We start from the raw sequence: 25,132 nt of genomic DNA, 5'->3' as shown, positions 1-25,132 counted from the left end.
TTGGAGGTCATCACTGTTGTTAGTCAACATGAGGGGGACCATGGTGGCCTTTACTGGTAAGAGGAGAGAGAAGCAGATTAGTCAGATGTAGCTCAGGCTAAACAGAAAAGAACTTTCAACATAATCCTTCCAGATGCCCAACATTTATGGGGATGTGAGATTAAGCCATTCCGAGTTGCCATATTTCAAAGGAGAAAGACTGGATGGAAGAGTGACATTTTGAAAACATCTCGTTTTGAGACTCATATACTTAAGGTTGCAAGTAGTTGTGTCATGCTAAAGAGTGTCACTCATTTTTTTTTTCTATGAGCCTGAAAAAATGTTTTAAACAAAAAAAAAAATATGAGCTGGAGACAGGTGAACTTCATGCTATTATGAAGATAGCCACATGTTCTGAATGCTTTTCATACAGTCTAATGTAAAGGCCAATTCTGTTCCATGTCCATTAACTAACCACTCACCCCTAGTCCTAGCTGAAACCCCAGTTTGGTTTGAAGATTCATTCAAGTTGTATATTTCCATTGATGTCTATACTTTCTGAGTTTTATATGTTCCCAGGAAGTTGGCTTGAGAGTTTAGAGAAGGATCTCAGTAGGATGAAGTGATGAAGGAGGCAGGAAGGTGCAGAGACAAGAGGCAGAAAGAGGCAACACTGGTGGTATGGGGAAGGAGGGAAGGAGTATAGAATGTACCAGAATCAAGCCCAGAGGAGCTGAAGATGATAATGAAATGCAGGGAAGGGCCAGTGGACTGAACCAAAGGCATGCAGTGACTGTCATTCTCTCCAGAGACCTTGGGAAGTCTGATCTTTTCAAGTAGAAGAGACTTCAAATTATAATTAAAACAGGAATACTTTATTTTCTGGTGTATAAGATGTGCAATATTTAAGATATACACCAATTTTACAAAAGAAAATTTAAAGCATTTTTCATCATATACATACGAAAAATAGAGTGGTTTCATATGCATTTTTTAAATAAGTATTTATTGAGTGTGCACTATGTGCATGCACTGTTTTGTGTGTTAGGGATATACTAGTGAACAAGTCTTCTTATTGTAAAGTTTCCATATAAAATAGAGAGACACGGCTGGATGCAGTGGCTCATGCCTGTAATCCCAGCACTTTGGGAGGCCGAGGCGGGCAGATCACGAGGCCAGGAGTTTGAGACTAGCCTGGCTGACATGGTGAAACTATGTCTCTATTAAAAATGCAAAAATTAGCTGGGTGTGGTGGTGGGCATCTGTAATCCCAGTTATTTGGGAGACTGAGCCAGGAGAATCACTTGAACCTGGGAGGCAGAGGTTGCAATGAGCCAAGATTGCCCCACGCACTCCAGCCTGGGTGACAGAGCAAGACTCTATCTCAAAAAAAAAAAAAAAAAAAAAAGAAAGTAGAGAGACATAAAGTTAGTAGATGCACCTAAAGTATTTCAGATGATGATAACTACTAAGAAGAAAGTAAAGCTGAGACATGGTGTGGGTGGGTGGGTTGGCTATTTTAGATAAGGTAACCAGGGGGAATTTTAGATAAGGTAACCAGGGGGAACTTTCAGAGGAGTTGAGAGTTGAGTAGAGATGTTAACACAGTCAGAGAATGGATCATATGGAGGTTTGGGTGAGAGAAACCCTGGCAGGGGAACAGTAAGTGAAAAGGCCTGGAGGTGGGAATATATTTGGTGCCTTTGTGGAACAGCAAGGAGGTCAGTGCGGCTGAAATCTAGGGAGCAAAAGAGAAACTGATAAGGATTAAGATCAGAGAGGTAGGCAGAGATTAGACCCTATAGCGTCTTCTAAGTTACATCAGGGAATTTAGTTTTTACTCCAAGTATGATAAGAAGTATTGGAGGATTCAGAACAAAGGAATGATGTGATACTAATTACATTTTTAAAAGACTAATCTGGTTTCTGCGTGGAGTGCAGATTGTAAGTGGAAAAAAGTTAAGGAAGTAGCTAAAGGGTAAAGCAGAGTCAAGGGGGAGATTTTAACTTAAGACTGGAGATATTATAGAATGAGTGTAATGGGAATGAGTCTTCAGTACAAAGGAGAACAATAGATAGAAAGGAGAACAATAGATGATAGGAGAAAGAGCAAAAATATAACTGCAGAATCGAAGTTCCTAGGTAATTCAAGAGATGTGCTCAAGTACACAGAAGAAGATGGTGATGTGAGGTAGGAGCACAGTCCTCCAGCTATTCTAACATGAAGAAAGGCCGAGAACATGCATATAGTGCAAGAGGTTAGGTGAACTGATGTCAGAATATAGTGGAGTAGTGTTTTTTTAAATAAAAACTCAGTACCCAGGATAAAATTACAGAGCAAAGTTCAGACCTTGGTAATATTCTACTAAATCTGAAAAAAATCATAAAGCTAAAAACACATGTATTCATGTTATTAAAATAAATACAGAAGTCATGATGGTAATATATTTACTTCTAGAAGATTAGAGGCAAAACTCAAACTCTGGTCTTGGTTTGCATTTTTCTTAAGAAAAGCAATAGAATGTGAAACAAATTTTTGCTGTGATGTTTTGTGCTGTTGCGCTTCACCACCAGGAGGCAGAATCATCCATTGTTTTACTTCCTTGGTGCTTTGCTTCCATCTGCAGTATGGGTACCTTGAAAAACAAGCTTATTTTTAAAACTTTTTTTTTTCTTTCCAAGGACAGGAGGTGGGTATGACACACTTTAGCGAATATAGTAGCTTCCATTGTTAAGTCGCTTTTGTGTTCAGACAACGTGGTAGACATTTGACATGTGTCCTCTCTCAGCCTCACAACCCAGCAAAGATGGTTTTGATTGTCCCCATGTTTTAGATGGCAAGACTGAGACTAGGGGGAGGTTAAGTCACTTGTTCAAATTCACACAGGTAGAAACATTGGAATTTATTGTCAGAGTGAGATGGGTGTGTTGGCCAATATCCAGATGAGGAAGAATGAGCTCCCTTTAGGAGGTAAATAGCCCCCTTCTTACCGATGCCTCCTTGGTGTTAGTTTCCTCTGACGCTGACTTGGCAACCTTCTGGATAATGGGGGCTATGTTGGTGGGACCGTAGAGTTGGAGCTTAGGAAGACAGCTCTGATAGGCTTCCACAACTCCTTGAATTCCTGAGGTGAAATTGGCAAAGATCAACAGTTCCAGACTCCCTCCAAATAGATTCATAGCCAACCCACACACAAAGGTAAAGCACTACCTTTCCCAAATAGTCCTTATCAACTCACATTTATGTTCTTAAGATAAAAAGGAACACTACATCGCTAGTGTTGCTGCCTCCTTCCCCACTGAAATCATTCTTTTCTTTAAAAGCTGAAGTCAAATGAAATAATTTCCACAAAACTTTTTCTAATATCCCGCGTTATACATAAGAATTCATTCAATCCTCATGGCATAATGAAATAGATGTTATACCCATTTTATAAGTGAAAAAACAGAGGCTTAGATCTGTTAAATGATCTGCCCTGGGTCACACAGCAAGTGTATTTAAGACTCGGGATTTAAACTTGGGTTTGCCTGGCTCTAAGCACTGTGTTCTTACCCACGAGCAAGCCGGCTTCAGTGCTGCACTTTTCCCACACCATCTCGTTGCCTCTATTAGATACTGCCTGTGCCCCTATAACAGTCAGGAGTTCCCATGACCATCTCTCCAGACGTTATACTCTCTGCGGGCAGGAATCGTGACTTACTTATTTTTTTGTATTTCCCCAAAGAGGTTGAGGCACTATCGAGCACTCACCAAGTGTGTGATGAATTAGCAGAGTGGCTGATATACTTATCTCCTGGGAGCTGAGGACAGATGAGTGATGGTTATCCTCAGGGACAACCCCTCCTTTAAAGGGGGCTTCCATTTTGAGGCCATATGAGCCCAGGAAATAGAAAAGGATGGGACTCTGCTAGGAGAGGCAGTTCTATCTGTGCAGCTTATTACAGCACTTGATACATCTTGACTGTACATTTCATGTTACCATTCTAAGCCCACAGTAATAATCTCATTACACATTACAAATGATTTTTATTCAGATGGCTCCTCTTGTCTGTGCCTGTTATCTTTTGTCTTCCCCTATTTTAGCTCTTTTTTTTTTTTTTTTTTTTTTTGAGATGGAGTCTTGCTCAGTTGCCAGGCTGGAGTGCAATAGCATCATCTTGACTCACTGCAACCTCCTCCCCCCGGGTTCAAGCGATTCTCCTGCCTCAGCCTCCCAAGTAGCTGGGACTATAGGTGCATATCACCACACCCAGCTAATTTTTATATTTTTAGTAGAGATGGGGTTTCACCATGTTGGCCAGGATGGTCTCAATCTCTTGACCTCTTAGTCTGCCCACCTCGGCCTCCCAAAGTACTGGGATTACAGGCATGAGCCACTGCATCCAGAAATTCAGCTCATCCTTCTATCCCTTTCTATTCTGAAACAGCACGGTAGTCCTATTTGGCCAGAGGGATCCACACAATCCCCTTCTGAGATTGTTCTCCATAACCACCATGCACTGCAAAATTGCTCTTGGGTATTTTGGATGAGCAAGTTCTGTTCTATTCTGCTCTTACATACATGCTTCCAATCTCATTGACAATTCTGCACCCACTTGGCCTTGCCCCAAAATCTATCATTCTAAAGACAGATGCCAAGTCATTTTGCAGTCTGGTTCTGAAGTTAAATGATGCTGAATAGAATCTTTTTTTTGGTTCTTAAGTTTTTGCCTATGATAAGCAAGTTTGATTTCCTCAGAAATATCAGGCAGATGAATTCTAAAAGTATGAAATAAGTGAATAACAGGGTTTATATTTCATTCTGCTGCAGGGGAAACCACTCTTATTGTTTCAGAATGGGGGAAGTTGGGCATGAGGAAATTCTAAACCATAATAAATTGAGGGTGGAGAATACATTAGTGGAAAAAATGGAGAAATGGAGATTGGGTCTTGGAGGTTACCATGTTCAGACTCAGTGGTATTGATACTATATTCTTGGCCATTAACTGCTAGATGCCTTATATACTCTACTGGATCTGAATGAATCCTGATTTAGCCTCCTTCCTCCTTGACAAGAAGGAAGAGAGAGAGAGGAATATTTCTAGTACAAAGAATGTCTTATGATCTTCATTGTAACATACGTATTTGGCTCTGTTACTTAGAAAACAGAAAAAAATCATTCTAGAACAAAATTTATTGTAATAAATATCACCATAGTTGCAGCATCATTATTTTGTGAAAATGCGTTGGAGAATTGTGGCTGGAAACAATGGAATGTGAACCAGAACTTTTGAGCAGGCTTTCACCGGCACAAAGCCGCAATGCTACTTGTTCAAACTCACTGAGGCCATGTCCTTGGCTAGTATGCTGAAAGTGGGAAATGATTTCCACGTTTACCCCTCTCCTTATACCTGCTCAGAGATGAAGGTGTAGATGAAAATTTGAAAAGCGGAAAGAGGGATATTGCATCACTGCCTACTAGTGAAGTTTCCTTTATTACTATTATCCCTGGATTGGGATCGATATTATTGCTGTCAACTCAAGACCTCTTCTGCATTCTGTCTTTTCCAGTTCTTATTTTCCTGCTCTGTTATGTTATCATGTCTCTCTCTTGCCTTTGGAGTAGCATGGTTTATGTGGATCCAGAAAGCCTGCTTCTCTGCTGTGGACAATTGTAACTCACATGCGACACCAGTGGAGAGAAACTAAAAGGGGAAAGGTGCGAAGGGAAGGACTGTGACACTGGCTTTTTCCCATGTTTTGCTTTACCTGCACATTCTGGGTTGTCTTCATTAAAGTTGATTGCAAAGTCATGAGAGACCTAGATACCAATTAAAATTTAAAAAACAGGAAGAAAGGAGAATTACAACTTTAATCCAGTAAGAAGGCACTGGGGTTTAGAGTTTGCAAACAAATGCCCATTACATTCATTATGTCTTAAGCAGTAGGAACCATTTCAAGCCTTTATACAGTCAATCTGAGATGGAGGGTGAATTCTAAGCTCCCTGTGGAGTTGAGGTGACAGGAAGATTTTCTAGAATCAGATAAATGCTGTCAGAAGGGGAGAGTCAGGCTTTTAAAAACTCCAAGAAAAGATTTCAGAAAGATAACTTCAAATAACTGCTAGATAGAACTGGCCACAGACTGGAGGGTTAGATTTGGCAGAGCTCTATTTGGATCCAGTGATTAAAAACAACAACAACAACAATAAAACAAAAACAAAAACTCAATAACTCAAGCTGTCTGCTCAACACAGCGATGGTTATAAAGGTTTCAGCTAAGTAGATGACACTTAAGGATTATTAACATGATATGCAGAACTACAGTGCAGTAGGATTTTCACATGCGTACAGGTCAAACAGACTGCATTCTACTTTTGGAAACATAATAAAATAATATACCTTGTAATCTTCCAGTACAAATTCCTCTACCTGGCAGAACCTATGCACCAGGTCAAATAACATATTGTTTACTTTTTTCTTTCCAAAAACCTGATAAAACAAGATGGATGTTCTGGCATCTGGACATTTTTATTGAATCATCTGGTATTTTATGGAGAATTCCATTTCAAAGGACATTTCCAAGCTCTGACTCTTTTGGATATCTGTAAAATAGGTCCCTATGTTAAAAGACATCTCCTTTCTTTGTGGGAGGTGATTAGTGATTCTCTTGGTGCTAACCTTGTATTTCTTTTCTCTTAGCAGTTCCAGGTAAGCCAGTTAACTTTCAATCATCTTATTGGCTTTAAGTTTTTTTCTGGTCTTCAGGGACTACCTTGCTTGCCCAAGTGACAAGCTAAAAGTGACTGTCAAGAGTAATCAGCAATTAACAGGAGATGATGTATACATACCCCAGCTCCCTTATCCCTTGGGGTCTGTGCTGTACATTGTCCCCTAGGGTTCTTGAGCAGAGTTAAGCACTAGTTGCCAACAGCAGTAACTGACTTGATGATATACTCTCTGCTGACTTCCACTTACCAACCTCTATTGAGGTTTCCTCTACCTTTCAAATAAACTACTTACATCCAAATCCTTATCTCAAGATCCTTTTCTGAGAAAGTACAAACTAAGACAGAGGTGCTTGTGTTTCAGTTTTAATGCATACTCTGAGATTTTGTCCTAAGAAGTAAATTGTGGCAACCTTGTAAACTCTCCGGGGACACCTGAGCTGCACAAATCATCAGTGCTTGTCGAGAAAAGGGGAAAATTAGGCATGGAAAAGGGGTATTTAAATATATTTGGGGACCAGAAATGGGGAAATATGAGAGATGCCTATTGAAACAGGAAAAGCCAGGGGATTTTGCTGACAGGAAGGATGGAGTTAGGAGATCAAGTGAGCAAGGGGACTTCAGCACACAGCCAAAGTTACTCCAGGAAAGGAACCAGGAAGATGTTGTTAATGAGAAAAAGGTATGCTGCACAGTTCTCCCCTCAGCCCTGTTGGGCCAACTTGAGGCTGGGAGACCACCTGGTGGGGATGTGATAAAAACTCAAGAATCCCTGGGTAGTCAGCAGCTCTAAGAAAGTGGACACTCACCTGTTTACATTCCAGATTTGAAGGGATCTATATCTCCTCAGCTCCAGCTTATTCTTGTATAGATTATTTTTTAATCTTAGTGTTGCCAGGCCTTTCAGGTTTTCAAGAGAAGCCAGAAATCTGACATTTCATATGAAATTGCTGAATTGGTCTTTTAAAAGTGTGTCAAATATAATACATTTGTGGCCTGTGTAATGTCTAAAGGCCACCAGTCAATAACTCTTGTTCTATATTCTTTCTCGCCACAAGCTCTGTTTCCAATAAATGCTTCTAGAATTATGTAGCTATGCCCAGCAGGAAGGCCAGTGTGGAATACAAGGCAAAAAAGAAAGAGAACAGGTCTTGGAGACATGCCATTCCGTCCACTGTTCACTCTAGGAGTGACAGGGAGATTGATTTCCTCTTTCAAAAAGGACACATAAGGGGAAAGCCCTTATGTGATGTCTCTAGTGAGGGAGCAAATGTCAGCATCTACCTCTTGACCTGTGGCTCAGATGCAGCTAGCAAAAGAGAAATTCAGGATTGGGTGGTGTGGTTTGTACTTAGCTCAGGCCTCAGAAGCACTGGTAAGGTGGAGGCTGGGCAGGTACCCTGCTGTTTCTCCAAGGCTCTCCCCACCTAGTGAGCATGAGTTCTCTGTGGAGAATGTCCTATAGGAGCATCTAGAATATCACAGTAGTGTCTTAGCCTCATCACAATGCAAATTTATCTACACACAATCTTTGACTTTTTTCTGTCACGAGAAATCATTATCAAAAACAAATAGAATTCCAATGTCATCATAAGAACATTTCAGCTTCCCAATTCTCTAAGTCATAATAGTTCTTTCTTCACAACTTTTCTGTGTCTCCCATACCAGATTTGGACTAGAAGTGTTGGGATAAGGAATCTTGTAGACTCCACTGTCATGGACTTTCCCAGTTGGCATTGCCAATAGAATTCTGTTTCCCAGGGGATATATGAATGGATAGATTCTGAGCCCCTGGAGATCAATTTCCTGAGTGTTTCCTCAGACCATGATCACATTTTTAAGAAACGAAACCATCAAATTCTTCATCTGGACCTCTGAGAAGATCCATCCAAAATACCAGGAGATAGGGTTTCATCAAGAGACAGGTTCTGGGGAGTTAATCTCACTGATTCCAAAGACCATTTCTGACTCTTTTGGTCCTACTGACATGGTTATGTTAGAGTCAAGAGAGTGAGGCTGCTGCAAAGAAAACCCAAGTTATCCTTTGACCAAAGCAAAGTGAAAGAAGATGTCATCTTTACTCACTCACCGTGTACTCTGGAGGTATCCTGGCGCCAAACCCAAAAGCAGGGAACATTTTATCACTGAAACCAAAATGAAAAAAAGAAAAAAGAAGTTGCTTCATTTATTCATTTAATGAGGAAGAAAAATCATAAACCTGCATTTCCTTGCTAGGCCATGTTGCTACGCCAGTGCTGACTCATGCTTCTTGATTATCCGTGGTGATGAGGGGTAGCAATAGCATAGATAATTGCAATCAAGAAATAACCCCCTAAGTTCATCACAGTTATTAGTCTACAACTTCTTCCTTAATTATTTTGCTAGATTCTATACGAAAGAAACTGGCTCTACAGTTTCACCAATGGCCCCCCCCACTCCAACTTTCTGTTTTTTTTGAAAAGGGACCATGAACTAGGTAACTAGGTGACTGTGTTAGAACATTTTATATGTATTATCTTTTAAAATACTTACAGTAAGAGATTGTTATTCCTCTTCTACAGGTGAGGAAATGCCTTGAAAGGTAAAGTGACTTGCCTAAGATCATGCTGCTAATTACAGCTAGAGTTCAAATACAGACAAGACTGAATCTAAGTGGATATTACAAAGCAATGGGGCCAGGTGCAGTGGCTCATGCCTGTAATTCTAGAACTTTAGGAGGCCGAGGTGGGTAGATCACTTGAAGCCCAGAGTTCAAGACCAGACCGGCCAACATGGAGAAATCCCATCTCTAATAAAAATACAACAATTAGCCAGGCATGATGGCACACTCCTGTGATCTCAGCTACTTGGGAGGCTGAGGCATAAGAATTGTTTGACCCCTAAGGTGGAGGTTGCAGTGAGCCATGATGGCGCCACTGCACTCCAGCCTGTGCAACAGAGCAAGACTCCATCTCAAAATAAAAACAAAAATAAAGCAGCAGAAAGCTTGTAAGATTGGCTAATTTGACAGAGCCTGTCCCTTTACATGACTCATTGTGCCCATCACCTCATCACATGCAGTGATAAGCTGTTTACATGTCTTGTTTTTTGAACTCAAAGAGACCCTGTCTTTTGTATTAAAATCTTTATATCTCCACTTTCCTCTGTCTCAACTGCCCCCTGCCCTATCCTTTATTATAGTACTTGTCATAGAATGTGTGCTGAATAAATAGTTAATGAATACATAATCCATGAATTTTAATTATGAAAATGTAGCCACATTCTATGAAAAGAAGGGAGAATTCTCGTGAAAACCCAAGAGTCACTTATATAGTTTTTGGTTTGAGTTATCTTATGCACACTGGAGTTTCTCTCTTAATTATTCATTCACATATTTTAGATTGTAACTCTAACTTTATTGTACTATGGTTGATAGAATGGGGATGAGAATAATTATCATTTGTTGATGCATACAATGGACAAAGCCCCTGATAAATGATGTACATACTTACTAAATTCTCACACAATCCTGGAAGCTTCACCTACTTATTATTCCCATTTTACAGGTAAATAAAACCTCAGAAAGGCTACATGGCCTGTGGTGATTACCAAGGAAAATTATGTGATTTCAAAGCCCATGCCTTTTCTGTTATGCCATTATAATTTAATGATTTTGTATAGTATTAAACGTGATTTCCTACTGTTACTTCCAGTAATCTGTCCCCCTGACTAGACAACAAATAAGATCCTCTTTAATCAAATACTGTGCTGTCAGGTGGCTATTGCCACAGGGCTCTTGGCAAAGGTATGTCCTTCTCATGTTATCTACCTTTTATTTCTTCTCCCATTAAGAACATAACTGAGATTCGTTTTACATTTTCTTCATTTCTCTGTTCTTGGTATATTCAGTCAATTCAGGTTAAGGCTCACTGTTCTAAACGTCTGTAAGCAAAAGGGGATGAGCCCCACCAATCCACAGGCTGACAGAGAAGTCAAAGCAGCAAAGCCAGATTCTCCCTTATCGCCACCTAACCGACTTAGAGGCCATTACTAGCCAATGATGGTTTTGACAAAACTTTACCAAAACATAGTCCACTGGATCAAATTTGAGGTTAGGGGTTGGGAGAAAAAAGGAAGGCAGAATTCTTTGAAATCAAAGTGTACATTCTCTAGAAAAATCACCAACTCCCGTTTCTCCTCACTGTTGGGTCAATTCAGGCTTTGTGGTGCATTGCGTCTCCAGGTATTAGAGAAGGCATTGATGTGGGTAAATAGAGACTCAACACAGCTTATGAAGGATTAGCTACAGGTAGGAGAAAATATGCTTCTGGTCCTTGGACATACTGAAATACTTTGTCTCAGCAATTCCTCCTTAAACAAAACAAGCATGGGCGGTGTGAGAAGAGATCTGTGAGGGGGATTTTAGGGTACTTTCTAGTTAAGTCTGAAATGAGGCTTTCCTGGGTGGAGGATGGATCATGGTCTCGAAGATGACTCAGAAGTCAAAATAGAGAAACTGGGAGTCTCAACATTCATTCTTTTCTTTTCTTTCTTTCTTTCTTTTTTTTTTTTTGATGAGTTTAGGAGGGGCAAGCTCTAATATCCATCCATTTCTAATCCCTATGGTGTTGTAGCGTTAATGATATTCCTTTTATACTTTCTAAGCCACCCTTGGGGATTCAAAGTTTGCTGAGCATGATGCACTGTTATGTAATTAAGTTTCAAGAGTAGGAAGGTAGGGAAAATGCCTCACCTACAAGGGGAATAATTAATGAACCAGGAGGGATAAATTGTCTGAACTTAGCCACCAGAAAGCCTCCAACTAATAAACATTCTAAAGAAAAAGCTTTAAGCCTAAGTACAATGGATTTGAACATCCATTATTTCTGTTTTAAAATAAAACTAGGCAGAGAAGAGTCTTCTTATACAACAAGCAAAAGAAGGCAAGTTGAGCACAAAAGAAAGTGTATCCTAACACTTTAAGAACTCAAGATTGGATCCACTCAGCACCCAGCAAAGGGCCATTTAGCAACTGATGGGAAAATGATTGGCAAAGATGGACAATCTGGAAAAGTAGGGGTCTGTTACCACATGGGTAAAGGCAATATTTCTTATAAACAGAATAAAATAGTATAATACACAATAAAAAAGCCCAATTTCTTCAGTGGTAATGAATAAGCTGTCCTGACCTTTTTAGGGAATGACTATTGTCAAATGACCTTCAGAGGGAAGATTGATTTTTAACCACTATTTTCTCTTTTTGCTCAGGAAGATATTAAGATTAATCAAAACATTAATAAACATAAAGAAAAATTACTATATCCACAAGGAAATGAAATTCAGAGCAATATGGCATTTCAGAGCACTTAGACGTTTAATGAAAACTGTTCTCTAAAGCAGAGGTCTTAAAACTGGGATACCTGGAAATGCAAAGCACTTCTGGGGATATGAGAACATGACTTTTTTTTTTTTTTAAAGGGAAATCAGTATTCAGGTCCTCCTCATCCATATGTATTTTTTGCTGAAACTGATCTTCTGGGAATGCCTGTGATGGAGAGACCTGTTCTCCATTCATACCTTTCCTTTCACTTATCCTTCTTTTTTACGTATTCTGAATCTTAACCATCATAGTCCATTGCTCCAGAGTGTAAAAACTCTGTAGCAACATAGACAAGAATAATTCTAAATGTGAATGTTTCACTAGGAAAAAACATCCTTTTGCAAGTCAGGTAGTTGCCAAGTTTTGCTTTAAATAAATTTTGGCAAGTGCTGATGTCAGCTGGTAGATCATTGAAGAAAACATTTTGATGATTGGCCATTATGTAACTTTTTTGGTATATAACTTGAAAGAATTGAGTAATACTGCTAGTCAAATTACTTATTTTCATATACTTATTTATAAGAACATGTTTTCTTAGAATTTACATTGATAAGAGCAAAAAATTGAGTTAGAATCGATGCTCGACTCTCCCATTCTAGCACTGGGTAGCACTTATCAGAAGCTCTATATACTAATTGGAAAAATGACCCATTGTCTGTTTCAGTAAGAGCTGATTTCTGATAGGTATTTATAGAAAAAATTTATACTGAAATTCTGTTTATGTTCTTTTGATCAATTATGCACTAGTAATAATTGTAATAAAACCCAGATATTCTTTACTTTAAATTTTTTCATCTTAGAAATTTTTAGAAACTAAAAAATTTTAAATTTAAATTTTGATTACAGAAATATACAGTGATCATAACAATGTCAAACGAAATATATTAAGATATATTAGGATAAAATTCTTAGGGGAAGGGAATGGAAATATAAGTTAGTGAAAAGGAAGGAACAATTACAATTCTCAACTCACATTGAAGAGCTTGCTCATTTTTTACAAAGTGGATGATGGTGGTTATCAAAGAGTTATGGCATTTAGATTCTACTTGACACAGTCACAAGAGTTACATAAGAGTTTTATTATTAGATGTCCAAATTTACAATACACTAGTATTTTCATTCTTTGTCACTATATAAACTCATGATGAAAAAAATGTTAGACTTTAGTAAAAAATGTGACAGCTATACATTTTTATAAAATTCTTTTTAAAAGTATGTGAGCAAAAATATTTTAAAGATCATTGGTCCAAAGTGAACTTTAGAATGGACTCTATAGTTCCATCCCCCTTTGTGTTCAGATCATTTTTGAAATATAAGTCTAGGGTATTAACAATAATAGCCCCTGTCATTTACTGAGTATTTATGAGAGATGGAACCTGTGTTAACTAGCTGCTTTATATCTAATCCTTATAACTGCTCTGCAAGGGAAGTGAGATACATCTTCAATTTACAATAAAGAAAACCAAAGTCCATAGAATGTAAATCTATGACAACAAAGGTAGCAGAGCTGGGGTCTGAACCTAGGTCTACCCGTCACCAGTTCCCCATGCTCTATCATCCCCATTGACTCTGTCCTCATAGAAGGTTTGTCTGGTAGAATTATTCAGAATAAGGAGAATAAATCCATCCACATTCTAGTAACAACAAATCTGAAGGCCAAATTCTGATCAGCCCAGAAATTATCATCCCCAGAACTCCCTCCTTGAACACCCCTCTTCCCACAAAGGATAGAGTTAGCCCTTCCCACTTTTATACAGTTCCCATCCCTATACAAGGTAACACTTCCCTGGCCATGCTGGGCTATAATTTACACAAGTTTCTCCTCAATGAGATTGTGGGCTACTTGGGGAAAAACTGTGCTTCATTAAATATTCTGTCTTTACAGCTCCCCATGAGGTGTTTGGTGCTTAAGTAGATGCGGCATTGGACCTTAGCCATTGCATCTGACCCATCTCTCACGATTTAACACTGGGTCTCAACCCTGGGTACCTAGCTGGATAAAAAAATTCTAATTTACAGGATGTACACCAACAATTTAATCAGAGATTCTGGGGTGGGGTTCAGGCATCAGTACATTTTAAAGCTTTTCAAATGGCTTCAATGTGTGGCCAAGGCTGAGAACCACTGACTGACAATAGGTGGAAAAGGTAACACTGTGATTTGAACTGTCTTCTCATCCTAAACAAGTGCTTACACTTGAAAATACCTGTCAGATTGGGTGTCAGTTCTAACTTTGTCTCCTTGTACCATAACCACCACACCATGGAGAAACCATGCTTTGGTTTCTGAAATCTGTCTCATTCTGGGGTAGACACGTCTATAAAATGGCAATTGGTATTTCCAAGAAATGTACATGGTCAGTTTCTGTACTGTCTTGACAGCAGATAGGCCATGCTTTTTATTAGAGAACATGTCAGGTTTTCACAGACTGGTATTCCTGCTGGCCCTGAAGAGAAGATGTCTCCCTTGAGCTGTCTAGGGAGACCAGGATACAGAAGCTAGAGAAGTGCTACAACTTGAACTTGTGAGGGTCTGTGTATGTGTGCATATGCATGCATGTGTGTTTTTGTGTGTGTGCACAAATAGTTATGCTAGGGTGGGTGGTCAAGGCAGAGGGAATGCGCAGTATCGTCTCTTTCAGAGGCTGAAGGATAGAACAGGCAGGCAGGCAGGCAGCTGTCTGCGGAAACTTCCCTTCAAGTCCATTCTGAGAAGAGTTTTATCCATCTCTCAAGCTGTTCTACTTCATGGATCACCTCATAATGACCTGGTAGCAATGACTGTACAAGGCAGAAAGAAAACTCTTGGCTGCTAGGGGCTGGGAGGAATTTCTAAGGCTCATGGGGATTAGAAACCTCTGTGTCACTGCAGGAGGGGGAACAATGCCTTCTGTCAGTTTTTATTCAAGTGTTTCTCTTTGAGCACCAACCTCACTGACTTTGATGTGAGAATAAATTAATTCCAGAGCCCCGACTTGAAATTTCCTGACTCTGCCTGTCTATTGTCTATCCACCCACACAAAGGAGAAACAGCGGAACCTTGTCAGTTTTCAAGCGAGCAGCTTGCAATACACATTCTTCTACGGAGCTTCTTTAAAGGAGCACTGGAGTTTTTCAGTCCTCCTTTTTCTTCCTTAAGGATTTGCCCATTTTAATGTTGAGCTGCTTTCTATATATGGAAAAAATAATTGTTCCATTGAGCTGTAGAAACTATATTTTCTTGGCCAGTTGGGAATGATAACGTCAATCTTACTCTATTAAAACATTTTCAACAATAATTTATGATTCTTCATGTAACTCCTAAGGTCTCATATCTTATTTTTATATTGAATCTGCATTTTTGAGGGAACAAAAAATGCTCCCCAGACTTCGTCTGGCTCACAGAGGGATAAAAGCTTTACAAGATATACATGTCACTCTGACTATAGTCTGCATTTTGCATGTGAGGCAATCAGGAAATGGAGATGTTCAGCAGCTTCTTTGCGATTATCCACTAAATCTGCTGCAGTAAGGGCTCTGAGGCCTAGTATCTTAATTTCTGGAAAACCCATCAGTCTTCTCTTTGCACTTTATTAGACTGCCTTCTTCCCTGCAGATTCAGAGTTGACTTTTTAATTAAGCATCTACTGTTTGAGATATGTGTTAAGTGCATTTACCTACTTTTTCTTTGCAAGCATTTTGGGATTGAAAAGTTATGAATCCTGAAGATACTCTCCTGCTTCTTGCCTCTCAACATATTCACACATTATTATACTAGATTATTAATGTGTGTTTGATACAAAGAAGGAAGAAAATTATTGGCTTTGTGTCTTGGGGAAGTTTAGAGACGTTTCCAATGTAGTGGATACAATTGGCCTATCTTTTCTCTCCCTGGTGTAAATACTCATATGACACAAACCTCTCTAGGAACCCCCCCACCACCACACCACCTGCACTGGGGCTTGAAGAAATCAGTGTTGAAATTCAAGTTATCTCAAGTTAACTCAAGGAAGTTTTTCACTGTCAATACCTCAAGATTAAGTATAAGAGGTGTTTTTCCAACAAGGTAATTTAAAATAATAATTGACTTATTTCCTAGATGTACAGGAGAGGAAGTGTCTGCAAGGGCCTGAGTGTTTAAAGCTTTTTGATTTTACTGGACCTGTTTTTTCTCGAACTGCCTTTGCACTACATTTGAGTTACTGGTGATGACCAAGCTTAATCCAGAGACACAGGCAGGCAGGAGACTGACTGCACCTTTCCCATTACCCTGTTCTATTAGTTTCTCTGTACATTCTAGTCATGAGAATGTGTCATTTCCTGTGATGTGGAGGATAACAGGTTTTATGATTATCACCAATATCATTTTGATGATATTTTTAATATCATTATGACACTAGAAGGAAAAGAAATCAAGCTATCTTACAAAATTCATCTGAAACCTAAAGGACAGAGTTGCTTTCTTTATTTTCCTTGTCTGAAATGTCAATTTGTTGCTGCTCATTACTAACTAGCTTTGGTTTACAATCACACCAGGGAGTTAACTGAGATTTACACATATTTATATTTACACTGGTTTCACTTCAAAAAGCTTTCCTTAAGAAAACATCTAAATTCCTTGAATTTATTCTAAAACTACTGGAAAGGCAGAATACATTCAGTTTAATGTAATTTATGTAAGATACTCCTTATTTTTATCATCAGGTAAAAATACATAGAATATCGATCTGATGTTAAATCACGTTTTCTATACATGCACATGCAAACATACATACTCATCTGGCTACACACATGTACCACACCCTCTGCTGAAGTTACCAATGGCTTTTGAGGTCAGTGAAGCATAGTGATTATAGACTTAAGCTTTGGAGTGGGTAGACCTGGGTTCAAGTCCTGTCTCTGGCTAAGTGATAGTGCACAAATTACTTAACCACCTGTACGGTATTCCCTTCTTCTAAGGAATACACACTATATAAGGGTTAATGTGAAGATTAGATGCGGCAATGTCTAATAGACCTGTGCTTCTACAACTCTAAAGTATACACAAATCATCTGGGGAGCTTGTTAAATGCAGTTTCAAATTCAGCAGGTCTAGAATGTTTCTAGAACAAACAACTTTGAGTAGCAAGGCACATGCTAAGACTTCACAAAATGGAAACCAAAATTGCTATCTAATTGTCTTGCAAGCCAACTAAGAGAAGAAAACTGAGAAAGGCTTTTGTTTGGTGACCAAAGTGAGCTAGGTACAAACTTAGTTTTTCTAGTATGGAGAGGATAAAGCTAGTTTTTCTAGCATGGAGAGGATGAAGCTTTTGCAGCCACTGCGTAAGAAGTTACTTGACTTAATTTCCACTTTCTGCCCATGATCAGTCAAAGACCATCTCACCCACATGAGAGATGAGAAGGCTCCAAATGCCCTGAAGTCTCTTACCTGTCATAGTCTTGGCAAATCTCCCCTACAGCTACCAAGGCTTTCAGATACTCATTGGGTTGGTAAGGGTGGATGTAATGCAAGGAACAGCTGTTTCTGGGGTCCCCATTTGAGGCAGTGAAATCTATAGCTACCTAAAAGAGAAAAATACAAGAAAAGGTAAATTTAAAGTGAATGCATCCCCTAGGAATTGTAATCAGCCATGAGAGAGACATGACCTCAGGTGAAAAATAGCACATTACATATTCTGCCAATAAAGAAAGAGCATAAATTAATTAGCTTGAAAACCTAGTTATTAATTTGGTTGAGACCATTTCTGCAGTCTTCAATCTCCCTCCCAACCAGTCCCCTATATTCTCCCTGTTTAAATAGGAACTTGAGCTTGACATATATAGATCAGAAAGCCCAGATGCTGTTGATCCATCTCACCAGGCAGCAACAGTAACAATAGAATATCTGCCCTCCAATTTCACAATTCACTAAGAAAAGACTTCTGTGCTCCCTGGGTAGAACAGTTCCATCTATGGGGCATAGGTAAGATCCCTTAAAACCAAATTCTGTGTTAAATATACAGTTTTCATAACAAAGCCATTGTTATATTTCCATGAGTGGCCAGATGCAGAGAGATTTGTTAGAGTGGTTATAACACATTTTCTGCAAGGAGCAGCTCTGCGTAAAGGCATTCATCATTTTGGTTCCCATTCAAGTAAGAACTCCTGCCTACAACAAAGCGGATGCCTGAATGTTATCGCATTGTGCGTGGAAACTGGAGAAGGGAAACCTGTCTTGTCACCAACTAGTCATTTATCCTCCAACTTCTTGAATTTCTTCTGACCCCCAGTATCATAATCATGTAAGTACAAGTTGACTCATGGAACACTTCTTTATAACAAGAAAGAACAATAAATGCTTAAGCCTGAGGATTTTAACATGAGAAGAAACACTTCTTCTAATTTCCAACATCACCACCATCTAAATAAAATTTAACCCAGCAAAAATCTCTTTAAAATGCTGCTTAAGCTTCAAGGGAAGAAGGTTAAAAAAAAAGTCATAGGGGAAGAAAGAAATGTTTGTGTTGCATAATTTCATTTCCTTCCTGGGTACGGTAGAATGCACTCATTGACTTACTATGGCTGAAAGGCTCTATTTTCTCATATGATCCTGGGGATCATAATGGGAAATGTTATTTGTAAATTCCATTATAACAAATAACTGGAATACCATTGGAAGTATGAAAGTTGGACCTTATTTCTAAAGGAACAGAGAAAACCTGCCATGTGTTTGTGCTTCTTAACATATAAGTTAATGGGGAAAGAATGTTATTCACATCTGATATTATACCCCGTAATCAAATCAGGGTGACTAGGAAAGAAAAGCATAGGCTAACTAACAGTATTTCTTTTATGACCTTTTTTATTTTCTTTCATGAAATTACTTTTTCCCATCCAAGTACTAACCAGGCCTGACCCTGCTTAGCTTCCGAGATCAGACGAAATTACTTTTTCATCTCTGTTATTTATTTATTTTTTTTCTTTTTCTTCCTTGCCTCTCCACAGGACTATGTAAAAAATAAAGTCAGTTAGGATTCAAACTCTGTTTTCAGAATACCCAGATTTTTTTTAAAATTAGGGGATGCCTACTGATAAATTCTGTTTGCAGAATACCCAGATTTTTTAAAGATCAGGGGATGCCTACTGATAAATGCTAGTACTAAGAGATGCTAAAAAAAAAAAAAAAAAAAAAGATTATGTGAAGAGAAATTGCAGTTTCTCCCTGACCCTTAGATGTCCTTACTTTGAATAACAAAGGAAAGAAGAGAGAAGTCATCTCTGTGCCAGGCACTGTGCTGTGTGTGACACAGAGGGCATGATATTACTTCATTTTCATGTGACATAGGGGAAGAGGGCCTGGAGTTGGGTTTATATTCAAGCCTATATGGTTCTTTTCTACCTTTCTCCATTCTGCCATCATACATCCAGGAGAACATGTACGTCTATGACCAAAACACCAAGACTTCTCATGGGCATAACTATTCCAATAAAAAATGGAGGAGATTTGGCCTGGACGTAGGGAGATTAGCTAGGAGGCAATCACAGTAATTCGGGGAAGAGTTTCCTTGAATAAACTCTTTGTTATCAAAAGAGTCGTAAAAGTTAAGAAAAGGAAAATTGAAATATGTGTGTATGTATGTTTGTACACACAATAGTGGGAGAATTGTTGCTGAGGATGACTGGAGGTAACCCAGGAGGACCAATAAAGTCCAGTGTCTTTTGAGATGGGTTTATCCTGAGGGTGAGAGCCAACCCACTGGAAAAAAGAAACAAAGACCTTAGGTGACATCCTTTTAATCAAGGACTATGATGAAAAGCTGGTGGGAGGGAGAAACCTATATGGATTTTCTGAATGAGAAGGAAGGGAAAAGCACCCCAGGATCTGCCCATGAGGCCTCAACAAGACAGAGATCCAAACACATGCAGATAATTCCAGGGAAATTTCTGAGAGGAGTGCTCCAGAGATGTTTGAGAGACAATGTTTGAGAAAATCATATTTTCGGGGGCCTCCTGGGTTTACCAAGCTCAACTCACAGATGCCATTCTCTGCCTTTACTCCTAATGGGACATGTTTAATGGATGATGGCACTTTGCACAGGTATAGGTAGTGTTTAAAAGGTTAAAGTAAAAATAAATAAATAAAAACAAAACAAAAAAGTAAAAGCAGTGCTGGAAAGGCCAGATATAAAGCCCCTTCTTTTCCACTGAGGAAAGCATGTTAGTACTTCAGGAATTCAAGAGAGTGTGAAGATGTTGTTATGGCGATTCCCTTGATTCTGCTTTAATTTATCTAAAACGTGAATCGCTGACAGGTGTTAATACTTTACCATTAATAACAAGCACCCCGTGGCCCACCTCACTTCTGTTCATGGTATCTTTCATCATGGATCACCACCTTCTCACCACTGTCATGCTTCTGCCTCTTGATACTGAAGTTAACAATCTCCCATGTGCTGGCTGCCTGACTGAGACTCCTAGAGTGTTAATGGTGTTCTGTGATGACAAAAACATGCTGGTGTCTTGATATAAAACCAGAAAATGAAATCAGGTTGTAACAGGCCAGAGGAAAAAAATCCATAACGAAAAATGGCTGCTCAAGAAACATTCCTAGGCACTGACAAAATACTCGACGTATGCAGGCACCCAGTGGCAGCATCTGAGCCTGAGTATATCACCTGGATGAATTTGTTATATCTAGACAAGCATGCGTAATGTCTGGACAAGCATACATAAGTTTTGGCAACAGTAATAGAAAAACACATATCATAGAGCTGGGGATGGGGTGAGGCAAAAAGAAGTACCTAGTTTGTAAAACCCAAGGAGGCACTCACTCTCAGCGGACCCTACACCTGTAAAATCCGCAGATGAGAGTCTCCTTAAATTTTGCATCCCAGGTGCTCTCTTGCTTTACCTCTGTCCTGGCCCTACTATGTCATTTTCATTCCCATCAACTCTTATCATCAGGCTTGGAATAATTTTCTTACGCTTAACTAGGGTAGGGCAGAGATGATGGTGAGAAGGGAAGAGTGACTGAAGAAAGTAAGGGTAGAAAACGAATAGGGTTTAGTAACCAGTTGAATGTGGAGTTGGATGTCAGTTAGGGAAAGGAAATGGCTAGATTTTTAGGTGACAGAGGAGGATAAGATATTTTGAAGATAATGAAACAATGTACAGGCTAATGCTAGAAGTTTAGTATTGGGCTGCCTGTTCTTGGTGGTACCATGCAAACATTCAAACATGCCCCGTGGAAATTTTACTATTTCCTTTCAGGCAGGCCTCTAGGGTTTCCACTTTTCCCATGGCAATGGTCCCTATGTCTATGAAATGAGAGAGGCCACTTCACCTCAGGAAATTCTCATATAGCTGTGGGGGTGGCCATGAACTTAAAAATTAACTGATGAAAAAGGAAATAGGCTTATGATTCTTTCTCATTCTATAGTTCTCATGGATCAACACAAAATATTTTATCATGCGACTAGAGAGCAGTGGACAGTCTTAAGTATGAGTCAGCTAAAATATTTTTATTTATTTTAAAGAAAAGTGGTGGTTTCTTTTTTTTTTTTTTTTAAGTGAGACAGAGTCCCTGGGCTGGAGTACAGTGGTGTGATCTCGGCTCACTGCAACCTTTTGTCTCCCAGGTTCAACCCTATTCTTCTGCCTCAGCCTCCTGAGTAGCTGGGATTACAGGTGTTCGCCACCATGCTCAGCCAATTTTCTGTATTTTAGTAGAGACAGGGTTTCACCGTGTTGGCCAGGCTGGTCTCAAACTCCTGACCTTGTGATTCACCTGCCTCGGCCTCCCAAAGTGCTGGGATTACAGGCGTGAGCCCCCATGCTTGACCAAAAGTGGTGGTTTCTAAAGCCTCTTTTCTGAAGCTGGAGATACATTATCTATCTTCAGGGGGTGGTCTTCCACCAAGAATTCTCTGTGTTCTTTAAAGTTAGCATTAGTGGAAAGAAAACAGAATGAAAAGTTAGGTTTATTTTAGGAAGCAACAGGGAGGCAGTGAAAGATGGAATTAAGTTGAGAAATAAAAGCAAGAAAATGACTGAAAAATGCCAGTTTGTGGAGGTGGCTACTGATGCCTGGTTTTCTGAATGCCGGCGAGCTCATAGAACCACCACATTTTCATTTCCTGATACGAAGCATTTATGGAGACCTGTGGTTCTGATATGTGCTCCAATCTTCGTGGCAGGCAGCACGAGAAGAGGCACCCAGTGCTTGTTCCTTCTGCCTAGGACGCCACTGCTCATTATTAAGCAGAGCTGTGGAGCAGCTTTGCAAAGCCTTGTAAAGTAAGAGTGCAAAATGCTCCCTCCGTGATACCAGTGTGTGGAATTGTTCCTGGGAAAAGGCTGGTTGCAAATGATGAGCATCTTTCTTTGGGCATTTTTAGATTCTTACATGAAACAACTCCGCTCCTCAGATCCCTTCCCTTCATCTGACAAATGGGTCATTTGTGAACATTGTCGACATTTTCTAAGGGAGGCTGCTGTGTAACAACCTCTGGTTAGCTGTACCTGCAGTGTACCTTTGAGATCATATTCTTGGGCAGCTTTTTTTTTCCTTTTCTTTTTAAATATCTGCATACAATTTGGGCCTATACAATGAATCTTGTAGGTGGAGATACTGTTTAGTCTGGACCATTTCTTAAATAATAGGTTACATTTTTATTCTTTTCTATTTTCAGAAAACTTTCTAAGAGTGTCCGTTAAATAGGAAAATAGGGAAAGATGCCTAAGCTTACTTGGCTCATTTTTTGGAAATGGCAAAGCATTTGGCTCTTTAACCGATTGTACCCTGGCTTTGCATAAATTCAGTAAGCAGGGCTCACTAAGTAGTAAGTAGACTCAAAGGTCTACACCAGAGTAGATCAGTGTTTAATCTGGGATGTACAATAAAGATTTAAACATATAAACTGGGCCACAGTGTGCACATAGAATGCCCTAAATGTTTTAGGGTTAGAAGAGATTTCCTGAGGCTGAGCATGGTTACTCACACTTATAATCCCAGTGCTTTGGGAGGCTGAGATGAAAGGATAGGTTGAGGCCAGGAGTTTAAGACCAGCCTGGGCAACGTCGCTAGACTCTGTCTCTACAAAAATATGTTTTAAAAAGCAGCCAGTGTGGTAGCACATGGTAGTAGTCGGAGCTACTTAGGAGGCTGAGACAAGAGCATCACTTCAGCTGAGGAGTTTAAGGTTACAGTGAGCTGCCAGAGTGCCACTGTACTCCAGACTGGGCAACAGAGTGAGTCTTTAAAAAAAAAAAAAAGAAGAAAAGATTTCCTGAGAGAACCTTTAACAAGTGATCTAAGTTTTTAGGCTTGAAGGTCATTCTGGGAGACGTTCCATTCAGCTTATTGTATTATTAAAATGTAAACAATAGTCAGAGGAAAGAAAAAGCAACCTTATCTTCAATTTTTAAAAATGACACAAAAGAAAATGTCCATTTAAACATAATAAGATAAAAAATCACTCACTGTTCTGCTAGGCTGGTAAATCATATTTTATTTTTCTTTTCCTCTTTAGGTATTTTATATATGTAGTTGTAATCATAGAGTAACTCTGCTTTATATATATATATTTTTTGAGACGGAGTTTTGCTCTTGTTACCCAGGCTGGAGTGCAATGGTGCGATCTCCGCTCACTGCAAGCTCCGCCTCCTGGGTTCAGCCAATTCTCCTGCCTCAGCCTCCTGAGTAGCTGGGATTACAGGCACGCGCCACCGTGCCCAGCTAATTTTTTGTATTTTTAGTAGAGACGGGGTTTCACCATGTTGACCAGGATGGTCTCGATCTCTTGACCTCGTGATCCACCCGCCTCGGCCTCCCAAAGTGCTGGGATTACAGGCTTGAGCCACCGCTTATAACAATATGTCATAAACATGACCTCGTGTTATGATCTAAACCTTAGAATTACAATTTAAATTGGCTTTATCATAGTCAATACTAAATACTATGATACTAAATAACATAGTATTTAAAGGAGTACTGTAATTTACATAGCCATTATCTTATTATTAGGCACTTAGGTTGCTGACAGCTTATCTGCGTAAAAATCTGTGTTACAATGAACATTTTTGAGCATACAAAAAAGCAATAACTTTCAAAAAGACCTTTGCTTTTTCTACCATTTTTTTGTTTTCCAATAGCTTACGGCATCTGTCTGTCTTACGCTATCCAGAACTTTGTATGTTGTGTGTGAAATTCTATTATCTGGTTTTATTTTTAGCTGCTCTACCATGGGCCGAACTCAATCTCTCACCCTGTGGTCTCTGTGTCACCTCCACCCACCTCCTCAAAGACTGTGATGCTACAGTTGCTCTAAGGTTCTTATGATTCAAGGATTCATGTGAGGTACAAGATTTGTCTTCAGGGGTGCCCTTGACCTCCCAAAATTGCATGCAAAATTGGATGTGTGCACTTACCAGTAAGAGGCTATAGATCATGTATCAGATTCTCAAGTGGTTCAGGTGACCAAAAAAAGAATAAGAATCACTGACTGTCTAGGACTCTTTTTAGCATCATTTATCTCTTTCCTTTCACTGGGCTATTGCCTCTGCTTATTCAGATTCTAGCCTAAAATCTCTTCTCTTTTAATCTTTAAATTGCCATCTTCCTCATACCTCCGGCCTTCCCGTCACTGTCAACTTTCTTGAATGAAGACTTATACCTGCTCTGTTCACTTCTTTACCTTCTGTTTACACTCTAACTCCTGGGTCTCACCTACTTGTTCTGCTGAAGTTGCTCTTTTGAAGATGATATACGCCTACTCATCGTGTGGTCTTCACCTTCTGACTTCTCTTTACTGTGCAAGATTGTCACCCTTGATCTTAAGCTTACCTTTTTCTTCCTGGGCAACTGAACTGCTGCCTCCTCTTGAGCCTTCCTCTCCTTTGGCATTTCTTCTCTCCACTGTTTGCCCCTCTTTCCTCTGCAGCCAGATAGAGTTCTCTACAATTTCTTGTCATCAGGCCCCTTTTCCTTCTATATTTTTCTCTTGGGACATCTCATCCAGACCTACATACATGAAGCTCCTGACTCTTTCCTGAAACCAGGTCCATATTTATAAGTACCATCTCCACTGAGATACCTGAAAGTACTGCCAACGTGTCCAAAGCCAAAT

The 25,132-nt window shown here is 39.5% G+C and overlaps 1 protein-coding gene across 5 annotated transcripts in view; it reads right to left on the bottom strand.

Moving 5' to 3' along the window:
- Nucleotides 1-25,132, bottom strand: part of CPNE4 (copine 4) — a 514,588-nt gene that overhangs the window by 10,315 nt on the left and 479,141 nt on the right. For all 5 annotated transcript variants that reach the window (XM_035278318.3, XM_078354991.1, XM_035278321.3 and 2 more), the window contains 4 exons: nt 17,455-17,588; nt 8,776-8,830; nt 5,729-5,780; nt 2,971-3,104 (listed from right to left, as the gene is read on the bottom strand). In XM_035278318.3, the coding sequence (XP_035134209.1) occupies nt 2,971-3,104; nt 5,729-5,780; nt 8,776-8,830; nt 17,455-17,588 (375 nt within the window). The remainder of the gene's footprint in view (nt 1-2,970; nt 3,105-5,728; nt 5,781-8,775; nt 8,831-17,454; nt 17,589-25,132) is intronic.

Source organism: Callithrix jacchus, chromosome 17 (assembly GCF_049354715.1).
Source record: "Callithrix jacchus isolate 240 chromosome 17, calJac240_pri, whole genome shotgun sequence".
Lineage (NCBI taxonomy): Eukaryota > Metazoa > Chordata > Mammalia > Primates > Cebidae > Callithrix > Callithrix jacchus.
The sequence above is the reverse complement of the archived record's forward strand: the minus strand, read 5'-3'. Positions and strand labels throughout refer to the sequence as shown.